Raw genomic sequence first — 18,910 nt, forward strand, 5'->3', positions numbered from 1 at the left:
TAATGCCCCTAGCTAGGCATGATGATGACAATGATGCTCACATAAAAGATAAGAATTGAAACATAATGGGAGCATCATGAAGCATATGACTAGCACATTTAAGCCTAACCCACTTCCTATGCATAGGGATTTTGTGAGCAAACAACTTATGGGAACAATAATCAACTAGCATAGGAAGGCAAAACAAGCATAACGTCAAAACTTTAAGCACATAGAGAGGAAACTTGATATTATTGCAATTCCTATAAGCATATGTTCCTCTCTCATAATAATTTTCAGTAGCGTCATGAATGAATTCAACAACATAACCAACACCTAAAGCATTCTTTTCATGATCTACTTCAATAGAAAGTTTACTACTCTCCACATAAGCAAGTTTCTTCTCATGAATAATAGGGGGGGCAAACTCAACAAAATAATTATCATGTGAGGCATAATCCAATTTAAAACTAAAATCATGATGACAAGTTTCATGGTTATCATTATTCTTAATAGCATACAAGTCATCACAATAATCATCATAAATAGCAACTTTATTCTCATAATCAATTGGAACCTCTTCCGAAATAGTGGGATCATTACTTCCTAAAGTTGACACTCTTCCAAACCCACTTTCATCAATATAATCATCATAAATAGGAGTCATGCTTTCATCATAATAAATATTCTCATCAAAACTTGGGGGACAAAAAATATCATATTCATCAAACATAGCATCCCCAAGCTTGTGGCTTTGCATATCATTAGCATCATGGGTATTCAAAGAATTCATACTAATAACATTGCAATCGTGCTCATCATTCACATATTTAGTGCCAAACATTTTATAGATTTCTTCTTCTAGCACTTGAGCACAATTTTCCTTACCATCATTCTCACGAAAGATATTAAAAAGATGAAGTGTATGAGACAAACTCAATTCCATTTTTTTTGTAGTTTTCTTTTATAGACTAAACTAGTGATAAAACAAGAAACTAAAAGATTCGATTACAAGATCTAAAGATATACCTTCAAGCGCTCACCTCCCCGGCAACGGCGCCAAAAATGAGCTTGATGTCTACTACGCAACCTTCTTCTTGTAGACATTGTTGGGCCTCCAAGTGAAAAGGTTTGTAGGACAGTAGCAAATTTCCCTCAAGTGGATGACCTAAGGTTTATCAATCCGTGGGAGGCGTAGGATGAAGATGGTCTCTCTCAAACAACCCTGCAACCAAATAACAAAGAGTCTCTTGTGTCGCCAACACACCCAATACAATGGTAAATTGTATAGGTGCACTACTTCGGCGAAGAGATGGTGATACAAGTGCAACATGGATGATAGGTATGAGTATTTGTAATCTGAAATTATAAAAACAGCAAGGTAGAAAGCGATAAAAGTGAGCGTAAACGGTATTGCAGTGGTAGGAAACAAGGCCTAAGGTTCATACTTTCACTAGTGGAAGTTCTCTCAACAATAATAACATAACTGGATCATGTAACTATCCCTGAACATGCAACAAAGAGTCACTCCAAAGCCGCTAATAGCGGAGAACAAACAAAGAGATTATGGTAGGGTACGAAACCACCTCAAAGTTATCCCCTTTGATCTATCTATCCAAGAGTCCGTAGTAAAATAACATGAAGCTATTCTTTCCGTTCGATCTATCATAGAGTTCATACTAGAATAACACCTTAAGACACAAATCAACCAAAACCCTAATGTCACCTAGATACTCCATTGTCACCTCAAGTATCCGTGGGCATGATTATATGATATGCATCACACAATCTCAGATTCATCTATTCAACCAACACAAAGTACTTCAAAGAGTGCCCCAAAGTTTCTACCAGAGAGTCAAGACGAAAACGTGTGCCAACCCCTATGCATAGATTCCCAAGGTCATGGACCCTCAAGTTGATCACCAAAACATACATCAAGTAGATCACGTGAATATCCCATTGTCACCACAGATAAGCACGGCAAGACATACATCAAGTGTTCTCAAATCCTTAAAGACTCAATCCGATAAGATAACTTCAAAGGGAAAACTCAATCCATTACAAGAGAGTAGAGGGGGAGAAACATCATAAGATCCAACTATAATAGCAAAGCTCGCGATACATCAAGATCGTGCCAAATCAAGAACACGAGAGAGAGAGAGATCAAACACATAGCTACTGGTACATACCCTCAGCTCCAAGGGTGAACTACTCCCTCCTCGTCATGGAGATCACCGGGATGATGAAGATGGCCACCGGTGAGGGATCCCCCTCTGGCAGGGTGCCGGAACAGGGTCCCGATTGGTTTTTGGTGGCTACAAAGGCTTGCGGCGGCGGAACTCCCGATCTATTGTGTCCTTTGATGTTTTTAGGGTATATGGAGATATATAGGCGAAAGAAGTCGGTCAGGGAAGCCACAAGGGGCCCACGAGGGTGGAGGGCGCGCCTAGGGGGGTGGGCGCGCCCCTGCCTCGTGGCCTTCTCGAAGCTTCCCTTATGTGCACTCCAAGTCCCCTGGATTGCTTCCGTTCCAAAAACAACTTTCCCGAAGGTTTCATTCCGTTTGGACTCCGTTTGATATTCCTTTTTTTCGAAACACTGAAATAGGCAAGAAAACAACAATATGGGTTGGGCCTCCGGTTAGTAGGTTAGTCCTAAAAATGATATAAAAGTGTAAAGTAAAGCCCATAAACATCCAAAACAGGTAATATAATCGCATGGAACAATAAAAAATTATAGATACGTTGGAGACGTATCAATCATCACTACGCGACTGCCAGACGTTCATAACGTCTTGAGTTGCTGGGAAAACAGGTGCTTCACCTAGCGGTGCATCAAGGACATATGCTTTCTTGGAAGCTATGAGGATAATCCTCAAGTTCCGGACCCAGTCCGTATAGTTGCTACCATCGTCTTTCAGCTTGGTTTTCTCTAGGAACGCGTTGAAGTTGAGGGTAACATTAGCGTGGGCCATTTGATCTACAAGACATATTGCAAAGATTTTAGACTAAGTTCATGATAATTAAGTTCATATAATCAAATTATTTAATGAACTCCCACTCAGATAGACATCCCTCTAGTCATCTAAGTGAAACATGATCCGAGTTAACTAGGTCGTGTCCGATCATCACGTGAGACGGACTAGTCATCATCGGTGAACATCTTCATGTTGATCGTATCTACTATACGACTCATGTTCGACCTTTCGGTCTCTTGTGTTCCGAGGCCATGTCTGTACATGCTAGGCTCGTCAAGTCAACCTAAGTGTTTTGCATGTGTAAATCTGGCTTACACCTGTTGTATGCGAACGTTAGAATCTATCACACCCGATCATCATGTGGTGCTTCGAAACAACGAACCTTCGCAATGGTGCACAATTAGGGGGAACACTTTCTTGAAATTTTATGATGGATCATCTTATTTATGCTACCGTCGTTCTAAGCAAATAAGATGAAAAAACATGATAAACATCTCATGCAATCAAATAGTGACATGATATGGCCAATATGATTTTGCTCCTTTTGATCTCCATCTTCGGGGCGCCACGATCATCATCGTCACCGGCATGACACCATGATCTCCATCATCATGATCTCCAATCGTGTCTTCATGAAGTTGTCTCGCCAACTATTACCTCTACTACTATGGCTAACGGTTTAGCAATAAAGTAAAGTAATTACATCACGTTATTCAATGACACACATGTCATACAATAAATTAAGACAACTCCTATGGCTCCTGCTGGTTGTCATACTCATCGACATGCAAGTCATGATTCCTATTACAAGAACATGATCAATCTCATACATCACATATAGCATTCATCACATCCTTTTGGCCATATCACATCACACAGCATATGCTGCAAAAACAAGTTAGACCTCCTCTAATTGTTGTTGCAAGTTTTTTTACGTGGCTGCTATAGGTTTCTAGCAAGAACGTTTCTTACCTACGCCAAAACCACAACGTGATATGCCAATTGCTATTTACCCTTCACAAGGACCCTTTTCATCGAATCTGATCCGACTAAAGTGGGAGAGACAGACACCCGCTAGGCACCTTATGCAACTAGTGCATGTCAGTCGGTGGAACCTGTCTCACGTAAGCGTACGTGTAAGGTCAGTCCGGGCCGCTTCATCCCACGATGATGCCAAATCAATATGAGACTAGTAATGGCAAGTAAATTGACAAAATTGACGCCCACAACAACTTGTGTTCTACTCGTGCATAGAAACTACGCATAGACCTAGCTCATTATGCCACTGTTGGGGATCGTTGCAGAAATTAAAAAATTTCTACGCATCACCAAGATCAATCTATGGAGAGACTAGAAACGAGAGAGAGGGGAGTGCATCTTCATACCCTTGAAGATCGTGAAATGGAAGCATTGCAAGAACACGGTTGGAGGAGTCGTACACGTAGCGATTCAGATTGCGGTCGATTCCGATCTTAGCGCCGAACAACGGCGCCTCCGTGTTCAACACACGTGCAGCCCGGTGACGTCTCCCGCACCTTGGTCCAGCACGGAGGAGGGAGAGGTTGGGGAAGACAACTCCAGCAGCAGCACGACGGCGTGGTGGTGGTGGAGCAACGGTTCTCTGGCAGGGCTTCGCCAAGCTCAAACGGAGGAGTAGAGGTGTTGGAAAGGGGAAGGGCTGCGCCTTGGATGTGGTGCTGCTGCCCTCCCTCCTCCCCTCTATTTATAGGGTGAAGAGGGAAGGGGGCCGACCCCTCTAGATGACATCTAGAGGGGGGCCGCGGCCAAGGGGAGGGGGCTTGCCCCCCAAGCCAAGGGGGGCGCCCCCTTTAGGGTCCCCCAACCCTAGGCGCATGGGCCCTAGGGGGGATGGTGCCCAACCCACTTAGGGGCTGGTTCCCTTCCACATACAGCCCATAGGGCCCTCCGGGGCAGGTGGACCCTCCCGGTGGACCCCCGGAACCCCTTCGGTGGTCCCGGTACAATACCGGCAAACCCCCGAATACTTCCGGTGACCGTATCATGACTTCCCATATATAAATCTTCACCTCCGGACCATTCCAGAACTCCTCGTGATGTCCGGGATCTCATTTGGGACTCCGAACAACATTTGGTAACCACATACAAACTTTCCCTATACCCTAGCGTCATCGAACCTTAATTGTGTAGACCCTACGGGTTCGGGAATCATGCAGACATGACCGAGACATCTCTCCGGCCAATAACCAACAGCGAGATCTGGATACCCATGTTGGCTCCCACATGTTCCACGATGATCTCATCGGATGAACCACGGTGTCAAGGATTCAAGCAATCCCGTATACAATTCCCTTTGTCAATCGGTACGTTACTTGCCCGAGATTCGATCGTCGGTATCCCAATACCTCGTTCAATCTCGTTACTGACAATTCACTTTACTCGTTGCATAATGCATGATCCCGTGACTAACTACTTAGTCACATTGAGCTCATTATGATGATGCATTACCGCGTGGGCCCAGAGATACCTCTCCATCATACGGAGTGACAAATCCCAGTCTCGATTCGTGCCAACCCAATAAACACTTTCGGAGATACCTGTAGTGCACCTTTATAGTCACCTAGTTACGTTGTGACGTTTGGTACACCGAAAGCACTCCTAAGGTATCCGGGAGTTACACAATCTCATGGTCTAAGGAAATGATACTTGACATTAGAAAAGCTTTAGCAAACGGACTACACGATCTTGTGCTATGCTTACGATTGGGTCTTGTCCATCACATCATTCTCCTAATGGTGTGATCCCGTTATCAATGACATCCAATGTCCATAGTCAGGAAACCATGACCATCTGTTGATCAATGAGCTAGTCAACTAGAGGCTCACTAGGGACATGTTGTGGTCTATGTATTCACACATGTATTACGGTTTCCGATCAATACAATTATAGCATGAAGAGTAGACAATTATCACGAACAAGAAAATATAATAATAACCATTTTATTATTGCCTCTAGGGCATATTTCCAACACAAGCTCCCAACAAATTGCAAACCTTGCTAGCAGCACTTCAAATTCCCTCGCATCGCCTTTCCTTTGAACTTCTTTCGCCTTGGCAAAATGCTTATGCTTCATGCTCTCTAGCTTAGAAATTGACTTCACAAATGTTAACTATGATGCATAGATGCCATATGCTAGAAAGTAGTTTGGTCATATTGATGGTCGTTCACCGTAAAGTTGCAAGGTGGAGAAGTGCAACAACTAGCCATGCAAACATAAGAGGTATCTGCAAGAATTTCATGTCATTGTGAGGTTCAGGTAACCCAAAGTAGCAATGCAATGTTCATATATCTTTGAAGGCAATAACTTCCAAAATTATGGTTGGGTCTTTGCAATACCTAGTGAATTGACTGTGCCAAGACACATGGCAATTCTTCCGCTTCTAGTGCATACAGTCAATACTCCCTAACATCCTAGACCGGCCTTTTGCTTCATGCATCGCTAGGAGCATGGTTGTGTCCTTAGCATTCAAAGAGTGTCATCCATGAATTTGTAGGAGAGCATATGCAAGTAGTGTCGCGGGCACCTTCTAGAAAGGGAAAAGCCCAGGAGACCAGCAACATTTCTTCGTTGATGGAAGAAAGGTTGTCGCCGCCAATACGACGAAATAACCATTCGGTCATGCGGAAGCGGCGCTTGAACAAGTACATCGTCAAAGGAACCGAGGCCTTCATCGGCCCAGCCGGAACGTTCCCTCTTTGGCACACATTTGTGCGCACCAATGCCAGCATTCACATATGCCCCAAGTGTGCATCACTGTCATGCGCACGCCCATGTAACCATGAGGGTTGACTCTGATAGCAAGTGTAATGCCTCCGCCAAACCCACTGGTTGACCCACCAACTCGAGGCCGTTGCGCCTGGGATCTATACTGTCCTCACAGTCCATGCTAGTCTTTTATGTGCACTTTGTCCTCACTTGTGCGCACTCGGGATCAACTTTTCAGTCGGTCACCCATCCTTAGATTGCTCCAAGCCAAGCACGCTTAACTTTGAGGTTCTCTTCAAATGGCTCCCAGAAAAGAATGTGTGCTCTATTGATATGAGTAGTCTATCATTCCTATTAAGTCAGGATGTCACATGGAGGCTCGCAGGCTCGATACGGAGCGCCCTCCAAAATTATGGTGATGGGGGCTATACGACGACTCTGCTAGAGTTACTCTTACATGGTTCACATAATTCTTTTCCTTACACTCTGTGTGAATTCAGGCAATCTAAACGGTATATAAACATCCAAGCGACGTGAGTACAACATGAGGAACATCTCTAAAGATCTAAGCTTCTTAGAAATATAGTGCTCTCCTTGCTTCTGGTTAGAAAAGCCCATGGCCCCCACTTTACCAGCTTATGTTTTAGGTTTCCTTTCTTCTTAGGTCCATTTAACAGTTACATGAGTTCCACCGACCCCTAGGATATGTAAATTTGTTTTTGCGCTGTGTGTAGTAGTGATACATGCCACCAAATCTTGAAATGTGTAAGTTTCATACTATCACAACACAAACAACGCTCCTAATGCTACTCCTCTACTACCCTCTCCGCCAAATTTCACGAAAAAATAAATATATTAAACCATAGAAAAGGAAAGTGGATTTGTAGCACCCGGGTGCTCCACACCCCTATACAAACATTAAATTCAAAAAAATAAAAGAATCTTGAAAAAAAAACCGAGATTCCAGGATATCAAACCTGGGTTCCCGATCTACTCTTGTGAAATTTCATGAAAAAGTATCAGGATATGTATAGAAAAAAAGCTGTTTGGATGGATTTTTGTTTAGACAGTATTTTCTTCTCCACATATACGTTTCCTGGTACTTTTCATGAAATTTCACACGGGGATAGATTGGGAACCCAGGTTTGATATCCCCAAATTCAGATTTATTTATTCTTGAAATTTTTGGTATTTTTTACGTTTAATATTCATATAGGGGTGTGGAGCACCCAAAAGCTCATGTGTATTTTCCATAGAAAAGTGCCTAGCTTAATAAGCCTGAGTTGCAAAGAACGCTTAGCAAAGATCAAATGTTGATCAACATTATACGCGGGAAAACTAGGCTCCACAGAGAAGAGCGGCGTATACCAAACGTGGGGGGACTTCCGGCACGGGTCACGGTTTTCCTACCCTAGCCGCCGCCACGCCAGGCGACTAGGTAGGCGATTTTCTTCCTCCGATCTCAGCCGGCCAGGGCGTTGGCCCCCTCTCCCTCCGGCTGCTCCGGCGGCGGGAGGAAGGGGGGACCCCGTTCCTCCGTTCTGTAGTTAGGTTTTGGATTTGTAGGTCATGGTGCGCCGTTGAGGTGATGGGAGCGGCCCGGACGAATAAATTTGCCTCAGCTTCACTCCCACACCGGCGGTGCCGTTGATGGCGGCGTCTCGGAGTTGATGGCATCGTGTGTTAGGGTTCATGGGTGATGTTGGCGAGGCGGCGGCGGCGACTTCATCAGGTGTGTCTCTCCTTCTGCTCTGTCCTCATTGTTGTGGCGTTGTCTCCGACGTCATGGTGGAGCAGGGAGGTTTTGTCATCCAGGAGTACGTGCAGACGGTTGTTTGCGCTAGTGACAGCTGGAAGATGGTGCATCCCGTGCTGGATTTGTGGTTGGTGGCTGACAGTTCTGGTTTCCTCCTTCGACGACGTTGTCGTGCGGGGGTGTCAGATCTAGAGTTCGATGGCGTGTCCGGGGACATGTTGCCCCGGTCTGATTCTTTCAACGGCAATGGTTTTGCTTCTGGCAAACTGCTTTCGAGGTCCGTAAAGCTGATGATCAGCGATGGAGCCGCGTCGAGCTCGGGTGAAGAGGTGACCTGTTTTCCTTTCCTTTGGTGGTCGCTTCGGTGGTGTCGGAGGAGAGGAACAGGCGCTGGTATTATGCATAGGATTATCCTATCTTTTCAGTACTGTAATGTCGGTGCTTACGTGCCTTGTAACTGGATCTTTATTTTATAAATGAGACACGTATTACCATGCAAATAAAAAGAGAAGAGCGGCGTGGCGTCCGGTTCAAGTAGATATTAATGAAAATGTAGTCTCATAACATTTTAAAGCACATAGCCCTTTACCTACTTTTCACCGGATAGTATTTTGCGTCATAAAAAATCTGAAAAAAATTATGCATGTACATATACATATATAGTATGTATGTATCAAGATCATATCGGTGATCCACGGCTTCAATCTCGTGAAGTTTGATGTAGGTTGGTTCATAGTCGTGAAAATCGCCGGTGCGTTGCAGTCGATCGTCCGGGTGAGAGGGAGGAGTCAATGTCCTAGAGCTTGGGGCGAAGTGTGTAGGTCGACACCGAGGAGGATAGCGCTGACCTCGTGTGTCTCGTCCTTCCCGTGCATTTCCCGGGAGATTCGTGCTGAGACTCTCGTGGACCATATATGACAAGTAGGTGTGAAATTTAGAAAGGAGAAACAAAATTTACAGGGTATCATGTTTTTATTACTATTCTTTTTTAAAGGATTTTATTTACCATTTAGTATTCAGATTTGGCTTATATAATCGTGAGCCCTGTACAACGGCCTGCCAAGACTCCTCGTGAGTCAGTTTCCTACCCCGGTCCTGCACAACCGCCAAAGAGAAGAGACAGACCCGAGAGACAAACATATAAAGCCTCTTGATCAATACAGAGACTGATTAATCTTAGAGGGGCAAAAGGACCAATTCCCCGCGCACAGCGTGGCGTCTCGGAGGCATCGGCCGGAGATGAAATCGCCATTGCGGAGGCTCCGGGGCTTCGGCCACCACTACCCCAAGGAGCGGAAGGCGCACCCTCCGCCGCCCACCAAGCTCGACGAGCTCGCGGAAGCTGCCCAGGTCCGCCCGCTCCATCTCCTCATCCGCCCTTTTTCCTTTGCGTGATTTTGGGGTTTATTTCCGTGGTTCCACGTGAAATCGGCGTCAAAATCGGATCTCGCCTGGAAATTTGTGGTCTTCAGGCGCCTTTTTCCAGGAAGAGTGGGCTGTTCCTATTTGTTACTTATCATCAAACTATAGTATTTTTATTTTCTCAATGAGCCTGGAGGGATGGAGCCAATCGTCATTTGATTTTATTTCAATAGAAGGTGATCCGCATGCAAAATTGAAATATGGTTATTCCTGAGAATTTGTCATGTACTATCCATGAATCATGATCAACACTATGATACAAATGTTTCTCCACTATTTGAGAGATTAAATAATCTATACGAGTGACCTTTAGGATAAAAAATGTTTGAGATTGCCTCACGTTGATGCAAGTAGGAATTTCTTTTCATAAAATTATCTTCCAGTAGGTAGTTTAGTTGTTAGGCTCTAATCCATGACAAAGACATGCAACTTCTCTGCAGTTGCCTTTAGGTATTTGTGCAGAAGCCCTTTTTGTCTGGTCAAAGTCTATGGATGGAAGCGTCGACCGGAGAAAGTTGCTACATTAGAAAATGCCAGCCGTTAGACGTAATATTGACTCAAAATTTCAACACAGAGTGCATTATCTTGACCGGAAGTAATGTGATGGATAAAGGTCCATAACTTAGCATCGAAGTTTCTTTCTATCATAGCTATGGGAGCTTATATTCAACCAAAAACACATCATGCCATTATTCTTGAGAGATATTCCAATTCGGATACTTTGCGGGTCGTTGATGCTGCAAGGACGCTGAATAGACATTATCTTTGACTGGATAAGCTGTTTGGACTTGGGATAGTGACCTTATTTGAGCACGATTTAGATGACGTAATCATGTTCTACTGTTGCAGCTTTTAAGTGATTCTGTTTGTGGCTTGGGTTAAACAGCGTTATAGTGAAGTTATGCTTTCTGAATTCTAGAATATATGTACAAACAAATCTTAAATTATGTTCTACTTCGATATGGTAAGGGATAACACCTTGAAATGTAACCTTGAGCAGTCAACTTATCTGATATAGGTATGAAATCTTAAATTCTGTTGATCCTTATGAGGGATAGTACTGAATAACACTCTGAAAGGTAATATTCGAGCAGTTCACTTATCTGGCATAGGTATCTTACATACTGTTCTTTCACATGATGGATAGCACTGTAGAATATCTTGAAATGTAACATTCGAGTAGTTCACTGACACATCTAAAATAGACTAATATGATCCAACCATATCTTCTGTTCGCTGAATAGTGATATTATGACCGCTGAAACTGCGACACTACTTGGTGCTTAAGACAAAGGCTTCCAGAGTACATGCAACAATCTGATTCACACAACCAACACAAATTATCAAAAACTTATTACCAATTTCTACGGGTTATATTCCTTTGTTCAAAAATCACGTGAATGCCCCCTTTAAACACTGCTACAAATTTGTGATACTGAAATACGTTCCGAACTTCACTGCAGGATGTGGAACAAATGAGGAAGTGTTATGACGGCTTGCTTTCAGCCGCAGCCGCTACAACAAATAGCGTATATGGTACTTACTGCTGAAAAACTTAAGAAATGGATAGCTTGTTTGCCTATGCCACCCTTCATTAATGGGTTGTGTATATTATGCAGAGTTTTCGGAGGCTTTGGAGGAAATGGGAAGTTGCTTACTTGCAAAAAATGCACTAAATGATGAGGATGATGATAGTGGTGAGTTCTCCTCTAGGCAGATTATCACAATATATGGTGTAAAATATAACAGTAAATCATTTTTCGAGAAAACACATAAGCCTTGGGTTTTGATGCATTTATAGAAAGAGGAATTTGTACAAGCCCTAAGAAGGGCACACCCAGTAATACATCACGATGCATTAGATGCTAGGCACTGCCTCTGTCTGAGGCAACGCCGCAAGCACTCTCGTCCATTTTCCTCTGACTTAGGCCGTGTTCGGAATCCATCCCATCCGCTCCGACTCCGTGGGGTTGTGGAGCTCAGTTTAGGCCGCTCCGTAAAAATGAGCTAGAGGCTCGTCCGCTCCGGAGCGGAGTGGAGGGAGCGGAGAGGAGCCGAACGCGGCCTTAATCATGTCGAGGAGGCGATCTAAGCTGAGCTGAGCGATGATCGTGTTCTGATGCTTCTAGATGCACCAAGCCAGAAGCATGATGGCAGAGGACGCTCGCTTCCAAGCCGAGGTTTGGATGGAATGGCAACAAAGTCCATGAAACCCACCCCCTCAGTTGGGTGGCGAGCCGTCGATCAGATCCTGGAGAGCACCTCAGGTCACACCGTGTGCCAAAAGGAGTAGCCAGAGAGGAGAGAGATGGGTCATCGTCTCCTCAGACTGGTCACATAGCACGCAACTCAGTGTGTATTGTAGGTGGCGTCGCACAAGGCACTCAATGATCCAACAACAGTCCTGGCAGGGCAAGCCACATGAATAAATTGACCCTCGGAACAACCCATAGCTTCTAGATAAGCCTCCATGAGTGAACTGACCACTCACTGGAAAAGGGTGTCGTAGCAGCTCTTGGACATGAACTGGGCGTCTGAAGTCCAATGCTATAGGAGGACGCCCGAAGAGGTAGACACATTGTCTGCACCATCCGCCAGATCTGGACGTACTGCCATAAGGCCAGGGGACTCAGGGTCCCTCCAATGTCCGAAATCCATCTCAAGTCGTTCATGGTATCCCAGATGGTCCGCCGCTTCCTAGTGCGCCCTGAGACCAGTAGAAGAAGCTCAGACTGATCTCTGAAGTGGAGCGACTGTCTAGCCAACGATCCTCCCAGAATAGGGCATATGCCTCTTTGCCAACCACCATCTTGGTGGATGTGGCGACGGCTGAAGGTTGAGGGGCGGGGGGGTCGATGAGGTTGATCGCTCACTTTGCCAAGGTATGGAACACCCAAGCATCCGAGGTGGAGGGGAGTACACAACCTTAACCAGTTGAGGTGGCAATGGACGTCCTGCCGACCCGGAGGAAGCCTCATGGGCTTTATCAATCTACTTATGGACTTTCTTGTTCAAGCCAAGGACCACCAACTGATGCAGAGGCATCGTGGCCCAGATTGACTTAGCTAAGATAAAGCACATCAATGTGACATCCTAGCTTAAAAGGAATGATATACTGCTCATATCAACAAGGAGCATTATCTTTTACCGGAAAGGCATCTTGCTCCACTTTATAGATAAAGCCAATCACGATATAACGACAACTGAAACCGGAGGTTCAGACATACAACAAGGTTCAGGAAAAGAAAAAAAAGATAGTACTAGCTGCGGGCATAGCAAAACAAGCCCACAAAATAGCTGGGTGCATCTTCTTTTCCTGGTGGATGCAGCGAGAACTGAAGGCCGAGGCCCCTCCAAGGGTGGAGGGGGTCGGTGCACATTACACACGAGTGAGGATAAAGTGTGCAGGAAAGACCAGTGTTGGTTTGTGGGGTGAATCTAGATCTCGCCAGTCGTTATTCCTGATTGGATAGGGAGTCGTTATGTCGTGTGAGCTTCTAATTTCTTTAAGGCATGATCTTTCATGTATTGATTGCACTACTCCATAGTTCAGGTACATTCGTTTTTCTAATTTTAAGATTTCAAGTTTTGATCTTGTAAGCTAAATTACGTTGGTGTTTATTTGTGTAATTACTGCTCTCTTTAAGCATTTCGCCTTCTTTATATTAGTTCAAAATGCTGCAGGCAGAGTGCTGATGATGCTTGGAAAAGCCCAATTTGAACTAACAAAGTCTCTGGATAACTATGTAAGTCTTTTCCTACTACAATATGTTTCTTTTTGCAGGAGCATTTGACATTCATTAGATTTATTTAATGCAGTTAAAACTTATAATCTGCTGACATGCTTCAAAATTTTCTCATCAGCGTACACATATCATTCATACAATCACAACCCCGTCGGAATCCCTTCTCAAGGAGCTACAAACCGTAGAGGTTTGGCATTTAAAATTTGCTCTAAAACCTTTCCAGAATTCGAGACTCTCATTTGAATATTTCAAGTGTTATCCACACTGCCACTAATATTCGTTAACTTCTACAAGACCGTAAATCCTCAATTTGTTCATAGGAAACATCTGTCATATACAGAACATACATCTTAGTTTATATCATTTTTTTTACATGGTATACCTTTTGTTTTCTTCACATTGATGCAGGAAATGAAGCACCAATGCGACACGAAAAGGTTTGAACATAACCAACATGATCTTAATTTGCATTCATCATTGAGACTCGTCTTCTAATGTGTTATCTTTTCATACAGGGAGGCGTACGAAGTCATGAGGGCATCTTACAGACAAAAAGGACAGTCAAGGAATTCAAAAGTCGAATCGTCTTCCGCAGAACAACTGCAAGATTCACTGGTTGAGTACCAAGAGGATGCAGCGTTGTTCATATTTCGCTTGAAATCGCTGAAGCAGGGGCAATTCCATAGTCTTTTAACACAGGCTGCTCGCCATCATGCTTCTCAGGTGGGCTAACCCTTTCTCCATAAAGCTGTTCATTGTGTTCCTGACAGCGAGTGCCACATAACCTAACTAGGCACATTGCTTGGACATTCAGCTAATTTTTTTCAGGAGAGGACTCAAGTGCCTTGAGGCACTTGAACCCCATGTAAAAGCAATAGCTGAGAAACAGCACATTGACTATCAATTGACCGGCCTTGAGGATAATGAATCTGACAACGATGGCTCCAGCTCTTACCAAGAGACTTGTAGTGATGACAGAGAACTGAGTTTCGACTATGAAATAAATGATAGAGACCAAGATTTTATCGCTTCGAGAGGTTCAATGGATGTAAGTCACCCGGTTTCTATGCGCCTCACACTTTTCCAAAATGTTGCTGCGTCATGTCTAGAGCTCCATTTTATTACATACTGTACTTACCAAATATATTCCTGATATTAATATTTGACCGCACATGGTGCACAAGCAGCACAACGTGTAAGTAAGCTAGTTGTAACATTTGAGTTAGGTTAATCTCCAACCGCATGGTGCAAACGTATAATGTCGTTGTTGCTACGATTAGAATAATATTCACCTTGGTGATATTTCACGCACGTTAATTATAATATTTCAACATTATTTATTTGTTATATGTATAAATAAATATCTTGTACTAGCTCTTTAATTTATATATCTGCTTTCTGTGTACAGTTGGATAAAGGAGACCTGAAGACTTCTCCAACGGCAATAAAAGAGATCAAGCAGGTGAGCTTCCACTTACTAATGCTCACTGGTAAAACATTGCAATTTCCAAGCCGTGTCCATATTTATAGCCTGGACAAACAGACCTATACTACTACCAGTTTAAAGATCGTTCTGTGCACATACTCTGAAGTTTTTAGTATTCCTATCTGCTCATATGCAGGAAGAGGCGGAGCTACTGAAGGCAGAAGCAGTAGCTCCACAAGTGAAGCCTGAGATCATCACACATTCAGCTCCAATGTTTGCTGATAATTTTGTCGATCAAACAGAGAGGCTTCGGCAAATCCAGCCATCTTCAGCCCGGCACTCATACAAACTCCCAACACCAGTGGATGATGACTATCCCAGACCAGCAGCTGTTCACAGGTCACATCATTCTGCGCATTTTTTCGAAAGTAAACATGGCGCTGCAGCCAACTTGTGGCATTCATCTCCACCGGCGAAAGATTACAAGGCGTGCACCATGCATAGTGGTCCCATTAAACTGCCATCAAACTCTGACTTTAGTAAGAAGTTAAAGAGAGAGTCCTGGTCTGGTCCGATTCCAAGCAAAGCAGGATCAAGCAAGCCTGATCCCAAGTCATCCATAGGCCGTCCTCATGCGATGATATCCAAGTTGTGTGTTCATGCTAGGCAGCCGTCACCAGTTTCACCCAAGATGTTCCCACCTTCAATAGAATCCCCCAAAATCAGTGAGCTTCATGAGCTGCCTAGGCCTCCAGCCAATGTTGATCCCCTCCGGCCTTGTGGTCTAGTTGGCTACTCCGGTCCTTTGGTATCAAAGCGCCAAGCTCCTACGGCACCTGTCCGTGCCTCACCAACAGCGTCGCAGACAGCCTCGCCGCTTCCGCGGCCACCTGCTTCCTTGGCTCGCAGTTTCTCCATACCCTCAAACAGCCAGAGAACACCCCTCATTACAGTCAATAAGTTGCTTGAGGCCAGAAGTAGCAGAGAGAGCAGTGAAATTTCCTCCCCACCACTCACTCCGTTGTTTTCTTCTACCAGTCAACACAAAAAACAACTACAGGCAGCACTCGGAGAAAAGGGTATGTTATAGATCATGTCTTCCCATTACACCTAAGCTGCATCCAGTCTTGCTATTGCAGCGGTAGTCGCAGATGATTTAACAATAGCTTATCTAACAACCATTATCTATTGTTGCACTGCAGAATCCTTGTGACAACTACCTGCCAATTGTGTATCGCTCTTAGACAATTTTGATGTAATTAGTGGTGTATTTTAGGTTCTTGTTCATAATATTCTATCACTTAAGCGTTTGTCTTGTGAAATGAAAGAAATAATACCGTGAAGCAATTTACTATGGTTATGTATGGTGGCAGTTCTTTGTATCTCTTGGCTCAGTTATCTACATTCTGCACTAGTTTTTAGATTAGACTGTTTGTGTACTCTGAGTTTCTTCCTCACTATTTCTTCAAAACCACCTTAACGCAAAGCCTCTATGTTTGTTCATATAGAGTGTGTTTGGTAGCCTGCACAATTTTGGTATGGTTTTTCCTCTGAGATATGCTAAATGTAGACATAGTGAGTACATATAATTAGAGTTGTTTGGTGGACAGGAGCGCCTATATGGCGACCTACGCGCTGCAGAAGAAGCGAGCGCGCACCCCCCCCCCCCCCCCCGCTCCCCCTTCGCGCACTGCTGGGCCGGTCCATGTGCGGGCCGGGATGCCGCCTTGTTTTTTTTATTTTTTTTCAGTAATTCGGGATATCAAAAAGTTCTAAAATTTCAGAATAAGTTGGTAATTTTAATAAAACAATCACGATTTCGAAACGTATTCATGATTAGAGAAAAAAGCTCAGGAATTCAAAAACTATTCATGAATTTGTAAAAGATGTTCACAAACTCAAAAAATGTTCATGATTTTGAAAAAAAAATCATGATTCAAAAAAATGTTCGTTAATTCAAAAAAGGTTTGTGGGTTTGACAAAAAATGTTCATGATTCAAAAAAATGCTCGCTAATTTGAAAAATGTTCACGAATTTGAAAGAAATGTTCACTAATTCAAAAAATGTTTGTGAATTTGGAAAAAATGTTCACGATTCAAAAAAAGTTTGCTAATTCGAAAAATATTCACGAATTTGAGAAAAATGTGCATGATTCAAAAAAAATGTTCGCTAATTTGAAAAAAGTTCGTCAATTTGAAAAAAATGTTCGCGATTCAAGAAAATGTTCGCTAATTCAAAAAACATTCAAAAATTTGAAAAGAAATGTTCACGATTCAGAAAAAATGTCGGTAATTCGAAAAATGTTCACGAATTTGAAAAAAAATGTCATGATTCAAAAAAATGTTCACTAATTCAAAAAATGTTCACAAATTTGGAAAAAAATGTACAAGATTTTTAAAATTTAGTCAATAATTTTAAAATGTTCATTATTTAGAAAAACTGTTCATGAATTCAAAAACATGTTCATGACTTAAGAGAATGTTCAAAAATTTCTAAATATGTTAAAAATTTTAAGAAAATGTTCATAATTTCGAAAAAATGTTTGTGAGTTATAAAAAGTGTTCACGGTTACAAAAAATGTTCATGATTTTGGAGAATGTACACGAATTAGCAAAAATATAACCACAGTTTTGAAAAAATGTTCATCATTCAAAAAAAAGGTTAACAACTAAAAAAACAAATCACAAATTAATAGTTTTTCGGAAATTGAAAAAAAAGAGTAAAAATGAAAACATATAAGTAAAGAAAAAGTGAAAAGAAAACAGAAAAAGAAAAAGGAAAAAGAAAAAACCCGGTTTAGGGAAGGTTCTAGAACCTTCCCAAAACCGGTTTGGGGTGAAACCCGGAAATGGGCCGGCCCATGTGGGGTGGGGGGTGGGGTACGCGCTACGTCGCTCCCCGGCACGGTATGCGCCGTATAGGAACCCCGCCGCCCCTGGGTGGACTGTATGTTAAGAGGGAGCGCATAGCATGTTATTGCAGGGCTCTTAGGCAGCACCCGATTCGTCACACTATGGTGAGGGTCCAAGGTCACAGCTTGACAAAAGTTTTCAGAGTTGATTGCAAAATAACAAAATTGTACTAGATGAGTGTCAATAGACAAAAGCTTTTAGAGATGATTGCAAAATAACAAAATTGTACTAGATGAGTGTCAATTAATTTGTATTGGAGGGATTTGACACGTGTGACGTGCATGAATGACTAGCTAGTGTGGCACACCATGGAGAAGCTGAGTTGTCTTGCTTTTGGACTAAATTATACCCACGAGTTTAGTTCATAGACTAGTCTTTTTACATTTTAACTGATGTATTAAAGTATTCTCGCAAGGCAATTTCATGCGGGTTTTGCCCAACAAGTTTTTTAGGCAAATGTATGTATCATTAATCACAAACAAGGAGAATTCAATGAACGAAAAGTGGAACCAAAGAGAAGGGTCAAGAGATGGCACATGTCTGCAAAAGTTTGCAAAGAACCCCATTTAAGAAAATAAAATTACAAAGGAGTCCTTAGGTAATTTTGTGTATTCCATCGCCGCCCCTACTATCGTCGGACTCGGAGGAGAGCCATAGCCCATAAGGGAGTTGCGAGCCTATGAAGAATCATGTCGGCAAGGCATTTTCCATTGTAGCGCATCAACTGGGGAGCCACGGTCAGCCATCCACATCGTCGAAGTCGAGCGCTAGATTGAACACCGTCAATCCTCAGGTCCAGATCTCAGACCACCATCCGCTCTCATCCGTTGGTGATGCTGTTGGGAACCATCCGCTCTCATCCGTTGGTGATACTGTTGGGAAACATAGTAGAAAAGAAAAAAGAACCGCGCCTACAATCACCTATGATCAATATGAAGATGCATAAC

General features: G+C 43.2%; 1 protein-coding gene across 1 annotated transcript; it reads left to right on the forward strand.

Moving 5' to 3' along the window:
- Positions 1–9,527: 9,527 nt before the first annotated feature.
- On the forward strand, positions 9,528–16,433 carry LOC123071374 (uncharacterized protein At2g33490). Its single transcript, XM_044494915.1, has 11 exons — positions 9,528–9,807; positions 11,343–11,415; positions 11,499–11,576; positions 13,564–13,625; positions 13,744–13,812; positions 14,034–14,062; positions 14,141–14,348; positions 14,440–14,673; positions 15,034–15,087; positions 15,248–16,130; positions 16,254–16,433. The coding sequence occupies exons 1-11, from the start codon at positions 9,697–9,699 to the stop codon at positions 16,262–16,264; spliced, it is 1,812 nt and encodes a 603-aa protein (XP_044350850.1). The 5' UTR covers positions 9,528–9,696; the 3' UTR covers positions 16,265–16,433.
- The last annotated feature ends 2,477 nt before the right edge of the window (positions 16,434–18,910 follow it).

This window comes from Triticum aestivum, chromosome 3B (assembly GCF_018294505.1).
Source record: "Triticum aestivum cultivar Chinese Spring chromosome 3B, IWGSC CS RefSeq v2.1, whole genome shotgun sequence".
Classification (NCBI taxonomy): domain Eukaryota; kingdom Viridiplantae; phylum Streptophyta; class Magnoliopsida; order Poales; family Poaceae; genus Triticum; species Triticum aestivum.

Bases quoted from the DNA above. Each gene is read 5' to 3' on its own strand.
- LOC123071374 (XM_044494915.1), top strand. From the start codon at position 9,697: ATGAAATCGCCATTGCGGAGGCTCCGGGGCTTCGGCCACCACTACCCC. The intron at 9,808-11,342 runs GTCCGCCCGCTC...ACTTCACTGCAG, and splicing joins AGCTCGCGGAAGCTGCCCAG to GATGTGGAACAAATGAGGAA. The intron at 11,416-11,498 runs GTACTTACTGCT...TATATTATGCAG, and splicing joins TACAACAAATAGCGTATATG to AGTTTTCGGAGGCTTTGGAG.